Source organism: Anastrepha ludens, chromosome 2 (assembly GCF_028408465.1).
Source record: "Anastrepha ludens isolate Willacy chromosome 2, idAnaLude1.1, whole genome shotgun sequence".
In the NCBI taxonomy this organism is placed as follows: Eukaryota; Metazoa; Arthropoda; class Insecta; order Diptera; family Tephritidae; genus Anastrepha; species Anastrepha ludens.
The window spans coordinates 105,077,446-105,099,435 of NC_071498.1; the positions used below are offsets into that span (position 1 = coordinate 105,077,446).

General features: G+C 37.8%; 2 protein-coding genes and 1 long non-coding RNA gene across 6 annotated transcripts in view; 2 read left to right on the top strand and 1 right to left on the bottom strand.

The window, feature by feature from the left end:
* LOC128855011 (serine-rich adhesin for platelets) overlaps window positions 1-21,990 on the top strand; it is a 96,040-nt gene that overhangs the window by 59,044 nt on the left and 15,006 nt on the right. For all 4 annotated transcript variants that reach the window (XM_054089555.1, XM_054089558.1, XM_054089556.1 and 1 more), the window contains exons 5-9: window positions 13,559-13,677; window positions 13,790-13,992; window positions 14,071-14,531; window positions 17,839-18,216; window positions 18,314-21,484. In XM_054089555.1, coding sequence (XP_053945530.1) covers window positions 13,559-13,677; window positions 13,790-13,992; window positions 14,071-14,531; window positions 17,839-18,216; window positions 18,314-21,484 — 4,332 coding nt within the window. The remainder of the gene's footprint in view (window positions 1-13,558; window positions 13,678-13,789; window positions 13,993-14,070; window positions 14,532-17,838; window positions 18,217-18,313; window positions 21,485-21,990) is intronic.
* LOC128855015 (uncharacterized) lies at window positions 1,621-7,907 on the bottom strand. Its single transcript, XR_008453666.1, has 3 exons — window positions 7,619-7,907; window positions 7,471-7,534; window positions 1,621-1,747 (listed from the first exon to the last, which is right to left on the bottom strand). It is a non-coding gene; the product is annotated as an uncharacterized LOC128855015 (long non-coding RNA).
* On the top strand, window positions 3,768-4,634 carry LOC128855014 (uncharacterized). The gene has a single exon (XM_054089561.1). It carries the CDS (start codon window positions 3,868-3,870, stop codon window positions 4,429-4,431), a length of 564 nt encoding a protein of 187 aa, XP_053945536.1. The 5' UTR covers window positions 3,768-3,867; the 3' UTR covers window positions 4,432-4,634.

The window sequence follows — 21,990 nt, forward strand, 5'->3', positions numbered from 1 at the left end:
ATACATAACTGTACTCGTAGATCCTGGAATAAGGCGTTTTTCAATAGGTGCGCTTCAACTTTTTTCCGATAGGGAGGGCGAACGACGCAATATTTTTTATTTTTCGCTTGTCATTTGTAAACTTCATTAGTATACATTTCATCATGGAACGCTACACACTTGAGCAACGATTGCAAATCGTGCAAATTTTTTATGAAAATAATCGTTCTGTTGCTGCTACTTTAAGAGCATTATGGCCATTTTACGGTCCATTTAACATTTGGCTCAACAAGCAAAATATGCGTTACTGGGCAGAAAGCAATCCACACGTGATTCATGAGGCACCGTTGCATCCCGAAAAAATCACTGTTTGGTGCGGTTTACATGCCGGCGGCGTAATTGGCCCATATTTTTTCGTTGACGAGAACGATCACCACGCTACTGTGAATGGAAATCGATACCGCGACATGATAAACGATTATTTTTGGCCGCAATTGAATGGTATGGACTTAGACGACATGTGGTTTCAACAGGACGGGGCCACAAGCCACACAGCACACGTTACAATTGATTTGTTGAAGAGTAAGTTCGATGAGCGCTTTATTTCCAGAAATGGACCGGTCGAATGGCCGCCGCGCTCGTGTGATTTGACGCCTCTAGACTATTTTCTTTGGGGTTATGTGAAGTCATTGGTCTACAGTAACAAGCCGGCGACGATTTGTGAGCTCAGAGCCAATATTGAACGCGAAATTGCTGGAATTTCGGCCGATTTATGCAAAAGAGTGGTCGAAAATTGGGTTCAACGATTGGACTTCGTAAAACGTGCACGCGGTGGTCATGCAAAAGAAATCGAATTTCATAATATACTTAAATGTTCAAACTCGATAATAAAAAAAAAATTAGTTAAAAAAGTCAAACCGTTTGTGTTTTATTGAAGAAAAAAGTTGGAGCGCTCTTACTGAAAAACGCTTTATAAAGCAACATTAAAATTCTGACGGCTTTGCGCTAGACGACTTTGATGAGCCACATCTCAAGATTTCTACATCAGATCGGCACACAATTTTCGAGAATTCAAGAGTTATATTAAGTTCAAAAAAAAAAAAATTCTTTGACAATTTTGTTTTTAGTGAGACCAATTTTGTGCAAAAAATTCAACTTCGGTAGATTCTTCAGTATCACTACGACCAAGGGGGAAGATAGGCGGACAAAACAATTTGTGCAGTTTACGGGTCAAATGCGGCACGGAATGCAAGAGTACGGTAGCAGCTCCAAAGATTCTGCTTTGGCACTTCGGCCGTTGTAATTAGGCAGGCTTTGATAGGTCGAAAATATTGATTAAGTCAAGAAAGTGGTCGGTTCGGACCGGAATATGAGTACTTAATCCATTAGCAAGAAGATTAATCAGAAAACTGTTTAGAATCATTTCGCACCCTAAATACAAAAGGGTCACAACTCAAAATGTACCTTCTGCTGATATATGAGCGAGACGTTATAAATAAAACGGTCCGCGGATGACATATGGCAAAAATAAATTTTTTGTTTTTTGGTAGGACTGTTATAAGCTTACATGGCAAATTTCAGCGTGATATGTCACATAGTTTGTTTTCTGTGTTTTTTCATTTAAATTTTTTAGGCTTTTTATTTAACTTCTTTTACTTTCAAAAATTAAATTTTGTTTAATTTAAATAATTTAAAAAATAGCACTGAAGTTAATCCTCCCGAAAAATTGGATCTGAACGGTGTTGTCCATTTTGGCTCTTCTATATATCTGAAACACAAAAACCAAAAAACTTATTAATCAGTATAGAATAAAAACTAATTTGACAAAATGACGGGGTTTTAATTTTAATACTCTAAAAATCGGGGTTTTTTCAGTTTCTTAATAAAAAAAAAGAAAAACCAAATAATTTAAATAATAATATGATTCTAGTAGGGGCGATAGCCATTGATGTTGTGAACAACATATACAAATTACGATCGTATAGAACTTCATTGGTATTAAGAGTCTTTAAGAGGCTCTAACCAATTTTATTGGCGCATATTTTTGTGGATCATTTGAGCCCAACATTCTACTCGTGTTTTGATGGGAAGAATAAGATATGTATGTATGTAAATGTGTCAAAGAAAAAATTAGTATTTAGTAAATACTCAAAGAGAAGTGGAAACAGTTGGCAATTATCTATTATATATATATGTATGTATCGATGTTAAAGCTCGTACAAACATTCCTTCATTTTTATTAGATAAAACATCGCGATAAGTCAAAACGCTTAACTATTATTACGTAATATATACATATTTACGTGTGATAACGGAGGCAGATATAAGGTGTCAATGTTTGATAAAGATATAAAGAAAAACTACTAAACAATTAAATTTCTGTTAGGTGCTTGGCCAAGCTCTCCTAGTATTTGTGTGCGTCTTCATGTTGTTCCACAAACGGAGGGACCTACCGTTTTAAGCCGACTCCGAGCGTCACTATGGGGCACATTCTGGCTTATAGCCCATTGGGTTGCCGCGTGGAGAACTTGTCCTTATCTCTCCTAAGAACAGTGAGAACTTTTCAAAAATTTTAGGAGATCTCCAATTTCTACAGATCTGAGATCTCCCAACTGATTAAAAAATTGTTTACCTCAGTGGTGAATTTACGTCTGGATAGCGCTGGACAGTTACATAGAAGGTGCGAGAGCGTCTCTTTACTCAGACAGCTGTTTTTCTTTCTTTCTGATTTAGACAGCTTTTTCAGAAGTCATGTGTTAGCACACCCATCCTCTCAGTGCGCCTACTTATCAGGCAGTTCGTTATAACGGTAATCAGTGTGCTAACAGTATGCCTATTTTGGCTTAACCGAGATCCCGTACGTTATCATTGAGATGCGGCCAAAATTGGCGTACAATTCTGTAAGTGGGCTCCTACGTCATATTTCATTCACTGTTCTTACAATTTTCTCAAAAATAAGTTACTTACACGTCTGTAAGGGTAATGTAATGTCTCTGTCACTGTCTGTATACTTATCAGTCAATTTGGTGCCAAGTCTCGCCAGTTCATCGGCCCTGTAGTTCTTATCGATATTCGCAAGGGCCAGGAATCCATGTTACCTTTAAATGAACCATCTCGTTGAGAGATGTGCGATATTTCATGGTTAGATACCTTAGAGTTCGTTGCCTGTTTTGTGAGGGATTTTATCGCCGTCTGGCTATCAGTGAAAATGTAGATCCCCAGATGTTTGGAGCATACACCTCCGATCGCCCTACCCTGAATGGACTCATTCATATTGCATTGGATGACATCCCTTGCTGGTTGTTTGCGGAGCTTCTCCTTCTATGTGTGGTGTGCGTCTTAATATTTTTCGACAAATGCAGGGACCTATAGTCCGCATCTGAATGGCAGATAGTTTTTTATGAGGAGCTTGCTTATAGCAGAAATACACTTGGAGATGGGAAAACTACCGCTATTAGGAAAACTTTTTTTTATCATTATCATGCCTATTGTCTTGAACCCAGGCACTTCCGAATGGTAGGCACGCACCAACCCATTCAGCTACGGTGGCCGCCAAACCTGATAGTCAACCGCAAGACTTGAACATGTTTGTTCATGCATGCTCTTAATTATATTACACTCATGCATGTACATATGTATCTACATACATTTTTGTATACGCATACTCAGTTTGCCATGCACACTGCTGCAAATGTTTTAGCGTAAAGATGTAAAGAAACCAAAACATCATAAATATTCGCCATGAAACAAGTATATAAGCTCTGCCGGTTTTTAGTAGAGTCAGTTGTGTGAATAAGATCGCAGAACTCGGTTTATGCAAGAAGTGAACTGCTACATTCTGCAACAATAGAAAATTAGTGTGCATATTTCTCAATTGATTACTGTGAAATGCCCCAACATGCGAAGACTAGTATTCCTTGTGATGAAAGAAATATTGAGATAAAGGCAAGGGTTGGAAGTGACCAAGAATTTGAAAGTAGATTCCAAATAGCGCGCGAACTAACAAAATCTACCGGCGAATTACTGGAACAAAAGGATGTGTTCTTTAATATTCTTGATGAGACTGATGGCACAAGGTTTAAATTACGTTACCTACGGCCGCCAACACCCGCGCAGCTGATTTATTATATACGCCCTAACAAGAGTGGACCTAAACTATCAGTATTCACTAAGTTCGATGTAGCCGATCCCACGTTGCTTGAGAAAATTTTGGCTCAAAGTAATGGCATAAAAGGAGTTTTGGAGAAAAAGAGATATTTATTTATACACGGTCAAACACGTATACATATGGATAAAGTGACGAATTTAGGCAACTTTATGGAATTCGAAGTTTGCCTGCGACCAGATCAGACGGTGGAGGAGGGGCAACAAATAGCTAACGAGTTGATGAAAACATTTAATATAGATGAGGAGGACTTAATGGTTGGTGCTTACTTTGACGAACTAAAATAATTGGAAATTTGTGGAGGCGGAGTATACATTTTATGTAGAACTTGTAACTTATCCTCTCGGAAAAACATATTTATTGATTTATTTTTAAGTCCATACTAGGTAGCATACTAAATTTTAGAAGTTTAACAAATAAACTAGCTCAATTCAGACTCCATGTAAACGCATCGTCTTTATTAAATGAACTTGTTTTTTAAATAGAATAAACTTTTTTATAAGGATTTAATGGTTTTCAGTAGTAATTGAATAAGAATGGTGAAGTACTTTTTCGATACATTTGAGTTATTGGAAAAAAAAATTTTTTTACTTTTTATAAATATTTTTTACATGAGCGTAAACTGTATGGATTTTTTTCGTATGTCACCAACACAATCTTAAATTTTTCGTAAACAACCCAATTTCATGACCCCGGCGATGACAGCCAATCGGCTGATTTTTTCAAATTCGCTTCTGAATTTTTTCCACCATGTGCTTAAATTTCAAGTTTCTAACCGCTGAGGAGGTGACTGTAGGCGGCGTTATTCGTGCGGGCTCAATAATGATATATGTATGTACATATGTATGTATGTAAATAGAATTGCGTCCATCAGAGAGTATGTGTAGTTTCATGAGAGAGATGAGAAAATGGGAACAAGAATGCAAGAAAAAGAAGAAATGACCCATCCAGACAACGACAATGACCCATCCCAACAGACTGATGAAATATCGAGGAAACACTTTATACTTCATCCATTCAAAATTCAAAATAGTGCAAGCGCTTAAGTCTTAATATTACAAAAATTTTTGCGCAACAATGTTGAAGCGATTTTATAAGGTAAACACCATCATTTGGAGTGATAAACCCCATTTTTTAAATAAGCAAAATTGCCGTTATAGATCTCCTAAAGGGCGATTCCACTATTAAAACTTCAAAACTTCTTTTACATTTTGTAATTTTATAATATTCACAGGGGACAGTTTCCTCATCACTTGATGTACAAGTATTTACGCCTGTCAAGAATAGAAGTTCAATGAACGCTTTCAATTCAATATTTGTCACCTTATTCCATATCTTTCTCTAGTGAGAGGATTTTGTTGATTCTAGTTTTAGAAGATTTTCTGGGTTTTTTCATTAGTATCGATCAGAACTTCCGTGATAATCAATGACCAAATATCAGACAAAATACGCAATGAGTAATACATACATACATACATATATTATAACGCTGTTCAATAACTACCTCCCATCCAACTCGTCCTTGAAAACGGCTTTGAACAGTGCGCCTTCTTTGTTCTCATCGTTTAGAATCCAAACTTCTGCAATTATTATGTATTTCATTTTCGAAATAAAACTCTTGAGAATTGACACCATTCAGACCATTAGTTGAATTGAAGCTCATAATGGTCAGAGAGTACGTAGTTGTCATTCGAGTCTAGTCGCCTTTCTGTTTCTACATACAAGTTCGCTCATTAGATTCTCTGTATGTATGTATGTACATATGTATTTACACATATAGTTGAAGGTTATCGTATCTCTAAGTTCTGTTTACACACGACTTTCCCTTTCGCTTCACTTAGACGCAACGGGAGAAACTTGAAATAATGAACGCTTTGACAGCGAAAGCTTTCAGTTGAAAAATGGGTAAACTATATAGTAGAATTCTAGTGCATATGCACATACATACATACATATATTATTTACAATAGTAACTGCATTTATTAAATTTACACATACAGTTAGCCATTTGAGCAAATATAGACCAGTTCTGTCTTTAGAAAAGCTTGAAGTTAACGCGTTTTCAAATATGTAACTACAAATTTTCACGTTTAGTACTGGCGCTTGCTTTCATATGCATACAAATTTAGCTATAAATTTTAGATCCCGCTAAGCAAGTCCCGCTTGGCTTTTGATGCGAGCAAAATTCATATCAAAAAAGTTAGTATTCAGTGGGCGGTTGTTTGGTGAACGTAACGAGACTTAATTGGTTTAGAAAAGTTCAAGTAATTTGAACAAAAAATTCGCAGTGAGTATTATTATTTAAAATTGTAGACTTTTTTGTAATTGTTTACAACATTTTTAGATGGAGGAAACGGCCAAGAAGGAAATGACTTTCTGATTATTTCAAAAATTGTATAATAGAATATCTCGAAGTTTACAAATAAATACCCGAAATCGGTCGTTTAGTAGCTAAAAGTGATGGCAATTCAAAAGATGGTAAATAAATATAAAATTGCGGGCAAAATCTCTAATAAGCCGCACTCCAGGTGCTCAAGAGTCTTCAGTAAGAGGGAAAATTGCGTAATCGTACGCGAAACAAATCCCAAGACAAGTTACCCAAATTGGAATCTGAAGTGGAAAATAAGATTGGAAAACAATGTAGTACCCAAGCCATCCGCTGACTATTCCATAACGTTGGTTATCATGGAGGTAATATTAGAAAGACGCCTTTCGTGAGTTGTAACATACGGCGTGAATGGATCGTACCTATTCGTAAAAGACCATGAAAACTATAACCAAAAGTTTTGTGCGATATTTTCAGATGAATGCAAATTTGTTATTAGTGGAGAAAGGTCAACATAGAGTAAAATGTTAACAATATGGTCGGCACTGTTAAACATAGTGAGGGCGCGGTGATGATTTGGGAATACATGGCAGAAACCATTATCGACTGATATGGCTATTTAAACATTTAAAGAATAAAATCTAAAACAAAACGCTATAGGATTGGGCATCGAGAGATCTTTCATTCAGAATGGATTTATTCAATGTGCGAAAACAGCTGAAAACAATGCCTTAATCACTGGATATAAACCCAATGGAACATTTTTGGAAATGTATATTACAAATAAAATATGTACATAAATATTCGATACGAAATAAGGAACAATTAAAAATGTTCTTCAAGAAGCCTGGAATAACATAAACTAACTGGAAACTTGCTGAAATAGTCATCATGACTTACAGTTATTATTAAGTCCAACGATAGTGCAACAAAAACTAGGATTCGATTTTAAAACAATTTTTAAATAATAAGTTGATCATATATTTTATTGTATACTTACTTTTGTGGTATGAATTTTTACCAAATTTTCTTTAAGATGCCAATTTTGTAAATATTCTGTTTTGCTGATGATTTTTATGTGAATAAGAAACCATTTTATTATAATTTGTGTCATTTCAAAAAATCTAGTGTATCTAATGTATACTTACTTAAGAGACTAACTGTATGAATTTAAATTCAGTTCGAGTTAAACATTTCTGGAATAATTTTGTTTGTTTACATCTGACGTTTGCCAAATGCACGCCCAACTTTACGCTTTGCATTGGTGGTTGCTTCATATAAACGTATGAACGCCAACGCGAAGCGAAAGGTGTATGCATGTACATATGTACATATGTATGTATGTATATGTATGTACATATATGTATGTAGACGGGCCTTTGCTTGAATTTGCAATTTTTAAATTTATAATATCCGCTGTGACGCAAAAAAATAACACACGAAACAAACTAGCCATTCAACGACTCATTGCAAATGGTTTGAAACACGTTCAGACATGTTAATTTCTGTAGTTCCAACATACTTACATGCATATGTATGTATGTAAGCATGCTCATATTCACATTTCTGATTAAATTGTTTCACAATTATCTCACCATTTAACAACAACATCAGCAATGCACACTTCAGCTGGAATGCGAAACTGATTACTACGAATTGTAAACTTGCGTTTCTCTCTTTCCAAAAACATGTTTCGACATGCAGACATCAAAAACAAAACAGTTGAGTTGATCAATGAATTGATGTGATGCACATACATATAGTATGTACATATGTTTCTATACATACTCAGATTATAAGGTGACTACCCTACAAGACAGCTGACTATCATATAAGCACTCATATTATCATCATCACTATCCTCATCCAGCCATGGGAAAGTTCTGATAGTTTCCCCTTGTTTCTTATAACTGAAAAATATATCTAAAGGCAAGGCAATTAATCATTTTTATTCTTGCAATGTAATAACTGCTGACAACTAAACTCCTCATTGTCGTCATCACAAACTTCTCAGCACTAATAATCAGACTTCTCATTTTTGTTCTCAACAAGTAATCAGCACTGATGAGCCAAACTACACATTTTCGTCATAAAAAAGTAATCAGCACAAACTGCTAATTTTCGTTAAAAAGTAATCAGACTGAGGAGTTTCGTTAAAATGTTTTATTTAGAAATTATAAAATTTATATTTTACGGAGATTCAAACTCACGAATTTTCAAGTTTTAGCCAAGCATCTACTCATTCGGCTATGGCGACCTTACAACAAACATAGCCAAATTTTACACTCAAACTTTTTTTAGAGCAGCCACATTATAAGCATACAAATGAGTTGCCTTGGCGTTTAAAATACAGTAGATATATTTTTCATTAATATGAAATTGCTATTGGTAAAAGAGAGATAGAATTCACACCGAACAGGGGAAAAGAGTATCAAATGAAATATTTGATTTCCCCATCAAAAAATGTTTTATATGCTATTTTGATAATGCGCATGTATTAGAGACTAATAAAATATTCCAATAAACTTATTACCGACAATATCAAAAATTGCTGACAAACTGCATGATCAATTAAGCCAAAATGTAAACAAAAAACGTATAATACTGGATTATCAACTTGGGTTTAGAAAAAGTTAAACATAAAATCAAATCAGACTTTGAAAACAATCGTTACTGTGTGGCAGTATTTTTTGGAAAGTTGGAGTGCTCTGTTAGTCGTAAAGCGGGAATTTTGGAAATATATTTTCTAATAATTATAAACGAGATTCGAATACAATTGTTTGCTAGATAAATAACCATACTATGAGGAACAGACATTTCCAAAATATCATATATACAGTGGCTCAATAAAGAACTCGGACATCCAACTGATATGGTTTTAAAACTGAAAATATACTTATGTATATTGAAATGCAAATTGAAAGCGTTTATGTACCCCATTTATTTTCGTTCTTCAAGCGTACTTTTCAAAACTACAAAGAACATAAACAAACTTCAACTCATTCGTACATAGAAAACACAAGCAGAAAAACTTAATAAAATACATGACAAAAAAGAACTCGAACATTTATATAAAGCAGGGTTAGGCAAATGATATTTAAGAAAAAATAATATATGTAATTAATATTTAGCCGGCAAGCCTTTATTTTTTCTCACGGCATCCAGCCTTCTTGGCATGAATTCAATCAGCTTCTGGTATGTTGAAGGATATATTTTCCCTCACTCTTCTTTAATAGCATCTTCTTGGCGTTTTTTGTTTCTAATAACATGCTTTTTCAGTTGGTTTTCCAAATGAGCCCACAGATGTTCAATTACATTGATGTCTGGGGATTGTGGAGGTGTTTCAAGTACTTTAGGGCAGGTGTACATAAGCCATAGGCGGACATCAAGTGCCTTATGATTGGGATCGTTGTCTTGATAGCACTGGAAATTGTACTTAATTCCCAACTTTTCAGCACTTTGGATCAAATTTTCTTTCATAATTGTTAGGTATGGTTTGTGGTCCATATTGCCCTCAATGAGGCACAAATTTCCACTATCAGCAGCGGACATAAAACGACATATCATTACCGACACAAAGGTCAGGTGGAGAAGGACTTGGGTTCACATGGTGTGTCCAACTGGCGATTAGCACGATAAAGAAGAAGAACAGTGTACAGCAGAAGTATTGATACCCTACCACTTCAAAGATGTTTTATAAAAAATATCACGAAGGTTTTTGAATATTTTATTAAAAGTTAAATAAATCTAATTGTTCCCGTGTGAAATATAAGAAAATATAAAATATAAACTAGCTCATTCTTTAATTAGAAGGAAAAAACCATAGAAAATCTGAAAATTCGCACATCAAAAGTGTTGATACTCTTGCAATAAAGTATTTATGAATGAAATAGTTAATAACAATTTGAGAAAATTTCCATTTAATATCTAATAGGATATCCTCGTAATCGAATAACCCCTCTTACTCGGTCAGGCATTGAGTGAATAAAATTGTTTGTATAATCCGAGTTTATATTTTGCCCTTCGGCAAGATAGAGCAAGTTTTTAAGTTGATTTTTGGAAGTTATGAGGTGTTTCCGTAATCGTTTTTGTGAATGATCCCATAAATGCTCTATAGGGTCCATATATGGGCTCTGTGGAGATGTTGATAACAATTGAGGTACTTTATATATTAGCCACATCTTCACTATGTGCGCGGTGTGTTTAGGATCGTTGTTCTGCTCGAAATAAAATCCACCAGACAATCCCGTTTTTTCAGCGCTTATTAATAAAAACAAGATTGCCAACACCTGACGTGGACACGCAGCCCAAACCATTACGCCTCCACCTCCATGCTTGACTGTTTTAATTGTATTATTTTGGATTTAATTCTTCATTTCGCTTTCTCTACGCTTTGAGTCGCCCATCATATCCGAAAATATTATATTTCAACTCGTCGGAGAAAATTACTTTGTCACAGAAGTCAAATTCATTAAGTTGATAAGTTCGGGCAATTTCAAGATTTTTCTTTCTATTTTCTGACAAAGGGATTTTTTCTAGCAATACATGCCTTATATCCATTACTCTTGATTGACTTTCGCACTGTACACTGACAATACAGTAGCTATATTCGGATCACTTTTGAGAGGATTTTTTCTATTGTTCTCTTGATATGGCGTTTATCTCTCTCAGTTAACTTCCTAGGGCGGTCTGATCCCTGCTTATTTTCGATGTTTTCCTTTTTGGATTCTTTGTATTACCTCTGACACTATTGGTTTACTCCTGCTGATCGTATTCTCGATTTCTGAGTATGATTTTCCCATCTTTATACATGCGTACAAAAAATGTTCTCTCCTCTAATGTGAAGTATTTGCGAGACATGATTGAACACGTAAAAAAGTAAACACAGATGTTAATAAATGAACTTCATCAGTTATACTGAAAATTGTCTGCCAACAAATATTATTTCGAAGCATCGCAAAGCCAAACTACCGTCATTGGCTACTTCAACGGGCGAGCGTATCAACACTTTTGCTGTACGAATTTCTTACTTACAGTAACATTTTTGCTTGCCGTTGTTGATGCAAAGTTGGTTCTTGTTTTATTACGAAAGTGTATTATTCATATGATATATTTATTAATAAAGATTTTCAGAATCAATAATAATGTGTGAAATCTCTTCAAATTATCTAGGTGCGACTCTAAATTGATTGGTATTGAATAGAAATAGAACAAAGAGCTTGAGGAAGTGCTCAAATACATTAGAAACTTTTAAATAAATGCTCGAGATGAAGCACATTAGAGATCGCTGTGCAATATAAGCCAAACTCGTTTGCTTCGTCTGGGGAAATATTTTGCCATTCTTCTTCAATGATCCGTTTTAATTGCTTTCTATTTGTAATTGAGTATTTTCTTATTTTTCCCATTTTTGTCCAAAATATACCACAAATGCTCGATAGGATTAAGATCCGGAAACTGGGGAGGATGTGGGAGCACAGATTTAAAATTGTAAAGCAAATAAGTTCGTATAAGTTCAAAATTATTTTTGGGGTCATTGTCTTGCGCCATCTTAAAATCCAACCAGAGACCCAGTTTTTCGACACTTTAGCTTTAAATGGATAAATACTGAAACCTATCCTTAACACATTTCCCAAATGCAGGATTTCCTACTTCTCAGTTGTTAAAATGAAATTGTGCAAATCCATTTGCTGCTCCATGTCTTCATGTGCTCTTTCGAAAACCTTTTGGCTCCAAAACAATAGGCGGAGGGCTCAGAAAGTCGGGGCTCCACACCATTCAATTTCCAAACTCGTAGCTTTTTTACTGATTATTGGGCGATCAGCTTCTACGCTTTACCATTCAACCCCAACGCAGAAGCTTCAACCTCTTCTCCATTACATCAATAGCTCTGGCTGGCTGTAATTATCTGCCTATTGGAGGTCTCATTATGGCATCGAAACGGCGCTTTAGTACTATCTGGAGAGTGCCTAAGTGGCCTAGGACACCTATCTACCTACCTCAACCATAAATATAACTTCTTTCCAAAAGTCATTCGGCTTATCAGCGTAGGTTTACGCGTACTTCAATCATGCATTCTTCGCTGATATAATTGGCTTCTTTCATGAAATACATCTGTTATATTCTTTTGATTTTAGGTAATTTATGATGGTTTGTGGGTTAACAATTGCTCGTCCAGTTTACTCAAGGCTTGCTGCAGTCCGGTCAGCTTTAACCATTCATACGATTATTCGCTTGTCCTTCTCATCCCTTTTTTTATTCCTCCTCTACCTCTTGCCATTTGAAAAGTTTCATTCTTTTCATTTGTTTTCGCGACTGATTGGATGGTGGCGCGTGGTCTGTCAATGATTGCAGATATTGCAAATACCATAACTCTTTCCTTGGGCTTTTTAATTTTACAATTAATTTTTTTATATGAACCTGCACTCTGGATAACTTTTTAGTCGTCTGAACCTCCATGTCGAGGTGCTTATTCTTGGAAAGTAAAAAATGTAATGAAACAAGATGGTATGATTTCTGCTGAATATGTTGCCTGTATGCACAATTATTTCAACTTCACTTGACCGTAAGATAAAGTGTACCTTAATTAAAAAGGAAACTGTTAGAAAACGTCAACAATTTTGTATTGCCATTTCGTCTTTAAATAATGATTTTTGGTTCTGAAAAAGTATTTTCGTTCGTATTCATTAATTCCACTTAGGTACTGTATTTAAAATTTTGTTATGCTTTGTATGAAGAGCGGAAGCTGAAAATTCTCAAATGCGTTGCAAAATGACCAATAGCAATTAACAACACAGAATTTTAAATAATTTTGTTCGTTGGGTGGGTGGCTAGCACAACACACATTTGTGCACACACTCAAGTACCAACAAGTAGGCAAAGCACGCGAGTTCAGCGTGATTTTAATGACCACTAATACATTTTCCATTACTTGCCGTTTGTTGTTTTTGGCGTGTTTGTACAATAGCACGTGTAGCGTGTTTTTAAATTATTTTTCAATTTGCCATCCATTCATATATACAAAATATGCTATATATGTATGCTAATTATACAAAATTTATGATTTTTTTGTTGTTATTTAATATTTGTAGATTTGTAGCAAAATCTTTGGAAATGCGTCAGCATTGGCCAAACATAAACTGACGCACAGCGACGAGCGGAAATACGTTTGTGCGATGTGTTCGAAGGCATTCAAGCGACAAGATCACTTGTAAGTTAATTGCAGCCATTTCCCCAACTTTGATCGAATATCGATCAAATAAAATAAAAAATGTAAATATTTATCTTGCCCCTTCGTATCTTCTTTGTATTTTTGTTTATAGGAATGGACACATGATGACACATCGCAATAAGAAGCCATACGAATGCAAAGCCGAGGGTTGTGGCAAATCGTACTGTGATGCACGTTCATTGCGACGTCACACTGAGAATCATCATTCAGGTATTATAACGCCACAAAATCAAACCCTTTCACCGACCTCGGGCCCACCGACCGGACTAAGTCTTTCGCCGGCCACGGCAAGCGGTAAGTAACTGCCCTGTTGTTTGTATTCTAATAAATTATCGTTCAAGCCCCCATGTTTTCTTCCCTTTTGTTTTGTAGGAGACGCCAGTTCGCCTGACGGCGCTACATGCATACGCACGTACATCTCTACCGGTGGTACTGTTGTTGATGCGGCAACAGGTGTTGCACTTACCGAAGAGCAAATAAAAGCCATTAATTTGCCCATTAAAACAGGCGTTACTTTACTTTCGCCGACATCAACGTCGTCTGCATCCTCCGTGAGTGGCGTATCTTTACCTGCATCATCGCCAACAATTGCCCTCACCGAGACGAGCATCGTAGATGCTAGCGAAGGTCTCACCCGTGAGCAATTGGATTTGATAAGCAAAATTATGCAACAGACGAAACAGACCAGGGCACAAGTGACGGTCTCGTCGCCGACCAGCGTTAATTCGTATAAAGTGGACACGAATCCGTCTTCGGCGGCACTCGGCTCGATGAGTCCACAGAATGCGGTGAGTGGAGTATCAAATCGTCCGCGTACATGGAATATGCAACTGGTGAGTTTAAAAAAAATGGACCCCCACTTTACAAATATATAATTGGCGCTTACATCCTTTTTGGATGTTTGGCCGAGCTTCTCCTTACATTTGTGGTATGAGTCTTGCTGTTGTTCCACAAATGGAAGAACCTTCGTTTTTAAGCCGATTCCGAAGGGCAGATATTTTTATGAGGAGCTTTTCTATGACAGAAATACACACGAAGTTTTGCCGTTGACTTCCGAGAGGCGACCGCTTTAGAAAAAACCTTTTCTTGGTGTTTCGTGCACGGAGATTTGAACCTACGCACTTCCTAATGGTAGTCAAGCACCAACCCATGCGGCTACTAAGGCTCGCCCATGGACTCCCATAACTGCAAGATACTGTGCGTTGTAAAATTAATAATGGAAATTAGGGCCTGTAAGTCCTAGACTGCAATCTGTTTGTTCGCTGGGCATTCCACCTCCTCGTAGTCATCTTGAGTTTGTCGTCATGTGCTTTCATAGTAGTTTAAATGCTGTATTAAAAGGGGAGAACACAGTAACTCTAAAAGTGCGGATTTCGCGGCTAGAGTAAAAATATAGCCATCTATTCCTTATACAAAGTCAACAAACGAGATTTGTTCAAAAAGGTGAATTTTCAATTTTCTCAAACAATATTTATTTATTTATCAATTTCTATTTTATCTCCTTCAAAGTAGTCCTTCTCAGATATAATACACTTGTACAAGCGTTTTTTCCAATCCTCAAGCAGTTCTGATATTCACTATTTGGTATGACCTTGAACTCTCTCCGCGATTCGGCTTTTATCTCCTCAATCGTCACAAAACTCCCACCATTCATGGGTCTCTTCAATCTTGGAAACGGGAAAAAGTCGCAGTGGGCCAAATCTGATTAATACGGTGGTTGAGGCATGATAACGGTGATGTTTTTGACCAAATAAGCTCTCATAAGCAAAGATGAGTGAGCCGGTAAATTATCATGATGCAAAAGCCATGCATTTTTTCCCCTCAATTCCGGGCATTTTTTTCGTATTGCTTCACGCAAACGGCGCATAAATTCAAGGTAATACTCCTTATTTACCGTACGACCCTATGGTAAGAACTTCTGATGCACTACGCTATGGTAATCGAAGAAAACAGTGAGCACAACTTTGAAATTTTATCGAACTTGGACTCTTCCATTGTGATGATTGGGCTTTGGTTTCGATTTCATAACCATATACCATGATCACCAGTAATGACCTTTTTAAGCAAATCTGGATCATCGTTGACTTCATCCAAAAATTTCTGAGCGATGCTTATGCGACGTTGTTTTTGGTCAAAATTTAGCAATTTTGGAACGAACTTCGCTGCCACACGCTTAATGCCCAAAATTTCCGGAAATATTGCATGGCATGAGCCAAGCGATGTGTCGAATGCTCAGCAACTTTTCTAATTTTGATTCGACGATTCTCCATATAATTTTCCTCACTTTCTCAACATTTCATCGGTTGGTTGTTGATATGTTGGGACGTCCAGAGTGAGCACCGTCATTCACATCTTCTCAACCTTTTGTGAAAAGCTTGTACCACTTGTAGACATTTTTCTGACTCAGAGTACTTTCTCTGTATGCCAACATTTCAAGTATTTTTGGCATTTTATTCCATTTCGTACAGAAAATTTGATGCAACTTCTTTGATCCATGTTTTTCGATAGCAGAAAATCGCCGAACACGCAAAACACTTGTCTTATTTATGCCTCTCACAAGCAAACTAAACCGCAATATTTGAAACCTTCCAATTATTTTTTGAACACACCTCGGTATCATATGGCTTTTCGTATTGCCGAAGAGCCTTATACAGGGTGAACGATATGAAGTGTTACCTATTCAAAACACCATAACTTTTTTGTGTGAAATTATTTTTTATTGATTTCAAAGACAAAATTTTTCAAAAATGATTATAGTTTTAACATATATTCACTTTAGCTCGATATTACCACATTTTGCCTTGACTATAGCCTTCAAACGGTAAAAAAATGAGTTGCATGCTGCACGAATTAGATCTTGAGGTATTTTGGTCCATTCTCGTATAATCGCTTTCTTTAGAGCAACCATACTGGAATATTTTTTAGTCCTCACCTTGCTCTCTAAAGTGGACCAGATGGAATAGTCCATCGGACTTGCGTCTGGCGAATTCGAAAGCCATTGTGTGGACGAAATGAAATGTGGAACATGATTTTTTAACCATTCTTGATTCACACGAGCTTTATGAGACGGTGCCGGGTCCTGTTGGAACGTCCATGGTCTACGACCGAAATGTTTGCGTGTCCACGGCTCTAAAGCAGCTTCTAAAACATTTTCCCGATAATAAGTCGCATTCACTTTGACACCAGGCTCGATAAATACCATTACTTGCGATGGGAAATTGCTTCGAGTGGTCATACGTAGGCTCAAATTCTCGTATGAGCATTCGGCCAAGTAAACACGATCGTTTTGAACGGTTATGAACTGCTCAATTCGGAAATTTTTTTCATCAGAAAACACAATGTTAGGAAATTCGCCACATTCGTGCAACCGCAACAACTCCTTTGCTCTTTCGCACCGAACTTTTTTTTGCTGGGGTGTATGCTTTTTGGAACTTGAAAGCCTTGACCTTGAGCTCATTTTTCAATATGCGTCGAATGCTGTCTTGCGATTTTTACAGTTCTTTGGCCATTTTTCTTTCACTTCGACGTGGATTTCATTCAAATCGAGCCTTCACTTTCCGAACCATTTCTGGCGTTGTTGAGGTTTTTTTGGCCCACCTCCATAGCGTTTTGCAATGCTACCAGTATCATTGTAACGTTTTATAGTGTGATACACAAACATTTTATTCACTTTGAGGTGACTGAGCTCTCGAACAATGGCTGGTTGTGATTTTCCAGCCAAATATAACGCAATCACACTATTACGTTTGATTTCCATCACAGAAAAAAAACTTCAACAAAACTGAGACGCAAATGCTTTTGATGACTTATAAACAATATATTGATCTGTCATTAGAACAATTTTGACGTTGATGTCATGAGCTGTTTTACAGATACAAGCAGTGTGAAGTTGGTAATACTTCATATCGTTCACCCTGTATATTCGGTAATTTGAATTGAATTGCCGTTTAAACCATTTCTACTGAACTTTCCTGGTATATTTTCTGTCTCATATGACTCATATCCTTGTTTGGATGTGTAAGATTTTGCCATCTACCGCTATACGTTTTTGAACTATTAGTTCAGACACCATATTAATTTAGTTTGGCTAGTATTTCTGATGCGGAGTTAGTGTCGTTACAAAACCTCATTCATTTTTAGTTAAATACCACCCAAAATGTATCCATCATGGTTGATGATACCAACTCTGATGCAACGTCCAGTACAGCAACATCGCCCATCGAAGTGAAAGAAGAGGAGATTAATCAGCAATTTGTGGCAGCCATCAATCCGCATCTTTTGAACATTGTCAAAATGGATCAGAAACCAGTTGAGTGTAATTTGTGCCATCGAAAGTTCAAAAACATACCAGCACTTAACGGACATATGCGGCTGCATGGCGGTTATTTTAAAAAAGACCCCGAAGCTAAAAAGACGGAAAAGAAAGAACCCAGCGGTCCACCGCTGCAGACAGCCAGTATCGGCGTGCGAGCGTTGATCGAAGAGAAAATTATCAGCAAACGCAAAGATATGAACAAGGTAAATGAGATATAAGTACACATTTTCAGGGTATACATGTTGACAGGCTCTAAAATTTGATGCCAGAATTGTACAGATCTTTTCTTGTCCCCTACAGGGTGCCTTCGTAGTTCCTGCACCACCCAGTAGTGTATCCAGCACTTCCACAATCCGACGATCGATTAGCGATCTAGAAAGTTTCCTTAGCCCCAAATCACACAGCAACAATAGCAATACAAGCGGCGGTAATAGTGCCAATAGTAGTAATACCAATTCCCCGAATCAAAGTGCGCCTACCGCCACCACCACAACCATGTTACCTGCTGCAACAACAATCAAAAATTATAGTGGGGGCTCATTGGGCTTGCAGCAAATCGGTATGTCACAGGGCATAGAGATATTTAGCACAAAGCAACAAAAGACAGTTGGTAATGTTAGTCTTGGTTTGGGCGTAGGTTTTAGTGGAGCTCTACAAGCAACAAATTCAACGATGAATCCGTCAACGATGAAATCAACAGCAACGACAAATACAACGACTACAAAAGCCACCTCGACCGATCCGAAAGACTCTACGCTCATTGAGTTGCTAAAGCGAGGCACCCGCATCGCCGTCACTGCCAAGAAGCCAATAAATAGTACAAATGCGATTACAAATATGGGGAATAGCAGCGGTAGCAATGGCAACGGTAATGGCGGATCGCGGCAGATAATTACGAATAACAATCGCACAGTGATTATCCCATCCGACGTGCAAGTTCTACCCACCCGAATGGCTAAGTCGAATGCTAATGCGCCACGAACTTCTACACCAGTCAGTTTAGCCCTGACCGACACGGCGCCACTGTCACTCACCATCTCTCAGAGTGGTGACAACAGCATGAACGGTGATGTGTACACCGTTACTTATAGTAGCGATGCAACTGGCTTCTTTGATGATGCCGAGGTCTACAATGTTGCTGATACCGATATGTTGCTACAGACGGTGGACTCAATGCAGTTACTCAATGATGACTCGCAACAGCTGAAAAGCGAACATTCCGAACAGTTTGGCACTGTAACTGGTGTCGGCATCGCGGAAGGCGATCAGACTGATCACAACGGCAGTTGCATTCAAACCGAATTCTTAAAGTTAGAAGCCAACGGTAATGTCAATGCCATGCCTACCACTTTACCCACTTTCCAACAATTCCATTCCAAAGAGCTCATTATGCAAAATAGTGCCCAGATACAGGCTGTGACTAGCATGCGACCTAATACGCATCAACTGGGCACAATGTCCTCACCAATAAATTCTCCGCTTGCATATCCCACGCCGCCATCTAGTCATGAAAATATGACACAATCTTCGCCATACGTAGAGGACGGAAACCAGTATTCGGAAGTGACGAACGCTTTCTTCAATGAGAAATGCAATGCGGATTTTCTGAAGCAGTCATCCACCGAAGTAACTTTCTTCAAAGGCAACGACAGTCAACATGAGCTCACTGATACCGAGAAGATATTAAAGCTAAAGACAGTGCTGGAGGAGAGCGCCTTCGATGGTTCCATCAAGGTCGAAGACTTACTAAATGGCACACAGGATGACGATACCGAATGTGATTTACGCGACTTCGCTGAGACTAATCTAGCATTCTTGGACGAGGATCAAGAGTTTCTGAATGATTCGCGAAATGCAACTTCCCCTCTACCCGAATCGTTTTTCACAGGTAGTATTGGAACAGCAGATGAAGTGAAAGAGGTATTACGCGATGTCCTGCCCGATGAGAATATCAATATCAACTGTGAAGAACAGTCCGGTGAGAATATCATTGATTTGTACTATTTACCCGGCTTGGGCCTCCAATCACAAATGATGCCCAACTCCGACGATCCGCTGCTGTCCTCATCTCCTAGAGATTTTGGGCAACAGAGAGGGCAAGTTATACAGACGACGCAGCAAGAGCAGGTACAACAGCAGCAGCAACATCATCAGCAGCAACAACAACAGCAGCAACAACAACATCAGAATCAACAATTGCTAGCACAATCGCAACAAATCCAACAGAGTACGCAGCAAATGCTGTATACGCAGCAAATAGAGCACCAAATCCAACAACAACACCATCAGCAGCAGGAACAACAAACGTCCGCTTCTGTAAACTACGTGAACAATCAGCTTGCAATGGCAATGCAACACACTGTCGGCGACGGTAATGGTGCCAACACGACGCTTCAGTACAATCTACAGAACCTACCACAAGTACAAAACCAACAACAATTCATTGAAGCTAACACTCCGATCCAACATGTGTCAGCCATTGATGGTGGCATTTTGCATCAACAGCTTGTATTCACAGGCTCGACGGATAAACAGGAGATACACATAACAGGACAACAAAGCGACATCGGCCTTCTGTCGACCAGTGCTGCAATGAACACCGACACCAATATTTATTTCGCCAGCAACTCCAGTACTTCCAACAATTCTATGTCGTCACTGCAACAGACCGGCAACCAGTCGAATGCCAGCAATGTGGCATCCTCCTCAACCACATGTCTGCCACCAATAGCATCCACGGTCATCTCTACACTACAACCCCTATCAAACCAAACCAATTCCATACTGAAGCGGCGCTTGCGACCGCACAATTCGAATGATTCCAGCAGTTCGCAAAGTTTCGCTAAATATCACCCGCTTTCGCCGTATCGCTCCAAACTGCGCAAGCCCTCTCGTACACATTACACACCTGCGCCAATACTGAATCCCGACCGAAAAGGCATTGGACTCTATTGTAGTGTGCGAAAGCAGCTCAATACGGGTATGCTGGGCTTTGATAGTTTTGATGATGATTTTGATGATCCAGTTGGTTTGGTGGACTTTTCCGATGAATCAAAAGTCAATCTAGGCTCAGCTTATCAAGCTCAAATACCACCTTGTCGAGAACGTATTCAAAGTGCGGGTAGCGATGCTGCCACCGACGGTGAATTGTGCAAAAACACATCCTGCTTTGAAGTCGAGGAACTTGTAGGCGCAGAGCAATTATGGGATCCCACCGTACAAATGGACGAGAAGATTTTGATGCGCTACATTGACCTGAGCAAATCATCAGCGGTACCGTTGGGCAGTCACTCCGAAGAGGTGGCGTTGCAAACACTGCTCAAAGCATGCGGAAACATGGCTGCGGCAGTACTAACGCTCTTGCAAACACAGTCGAATGCATTCCAGATGAAGTGGTCCGCAACGGAATTGGAGGTATTCTTGAAAGGCTTGGAACGGCATGGCAAAGATTTTGGACGCATTTCGCTGGAGGTAAGTATACTATAGGGTATAAATACCTGGTTTTTGTAAAACTGTTATAATTTTTGGAGTTGAATTGATTAAACTAAGAACAATAATAAAGTATATTTACACACACCTATGGTCAAAATTATAAATAATCCATATTTAGAACAGCTTACTTTTTAATTGAAATTAATATTTTATGAAAATATAGTTCACTCCACAACAAACACCATATAAATCAAAGTGTTTATCTTTTTAAAAGACATTATTAAATTCGACAAATTTATATTGCAATTTTAACTCTCAAAATTAAAAAAAAAATCCCTGCGCATGCGCGACATTTTTTTTATATAGCGAAATTTCTTAAGATGGTCTAGGAAAAATAATTAAAGATCAAGAAGATATTTGCGCCACTTCAGGCAATTTCTTAATGGGCTATAAAACTGTATGCCCCAATTTTTTTAGAAATTTTGATGAACATTTTTTTAATTTTAAAACGAATAAAAGTAGTCAAAACTGGTAAAAATATGGTG

Bases quoted from the DNA above. Each gene is read 5' to 3' on its own strand.
- LOC128855014 (XM_054089561.1), top strand. From the start codon at position 3,868: ATGCCCCAACATGCGAAGACTAGTATTCCTTGTGATGAAAGAAATATT.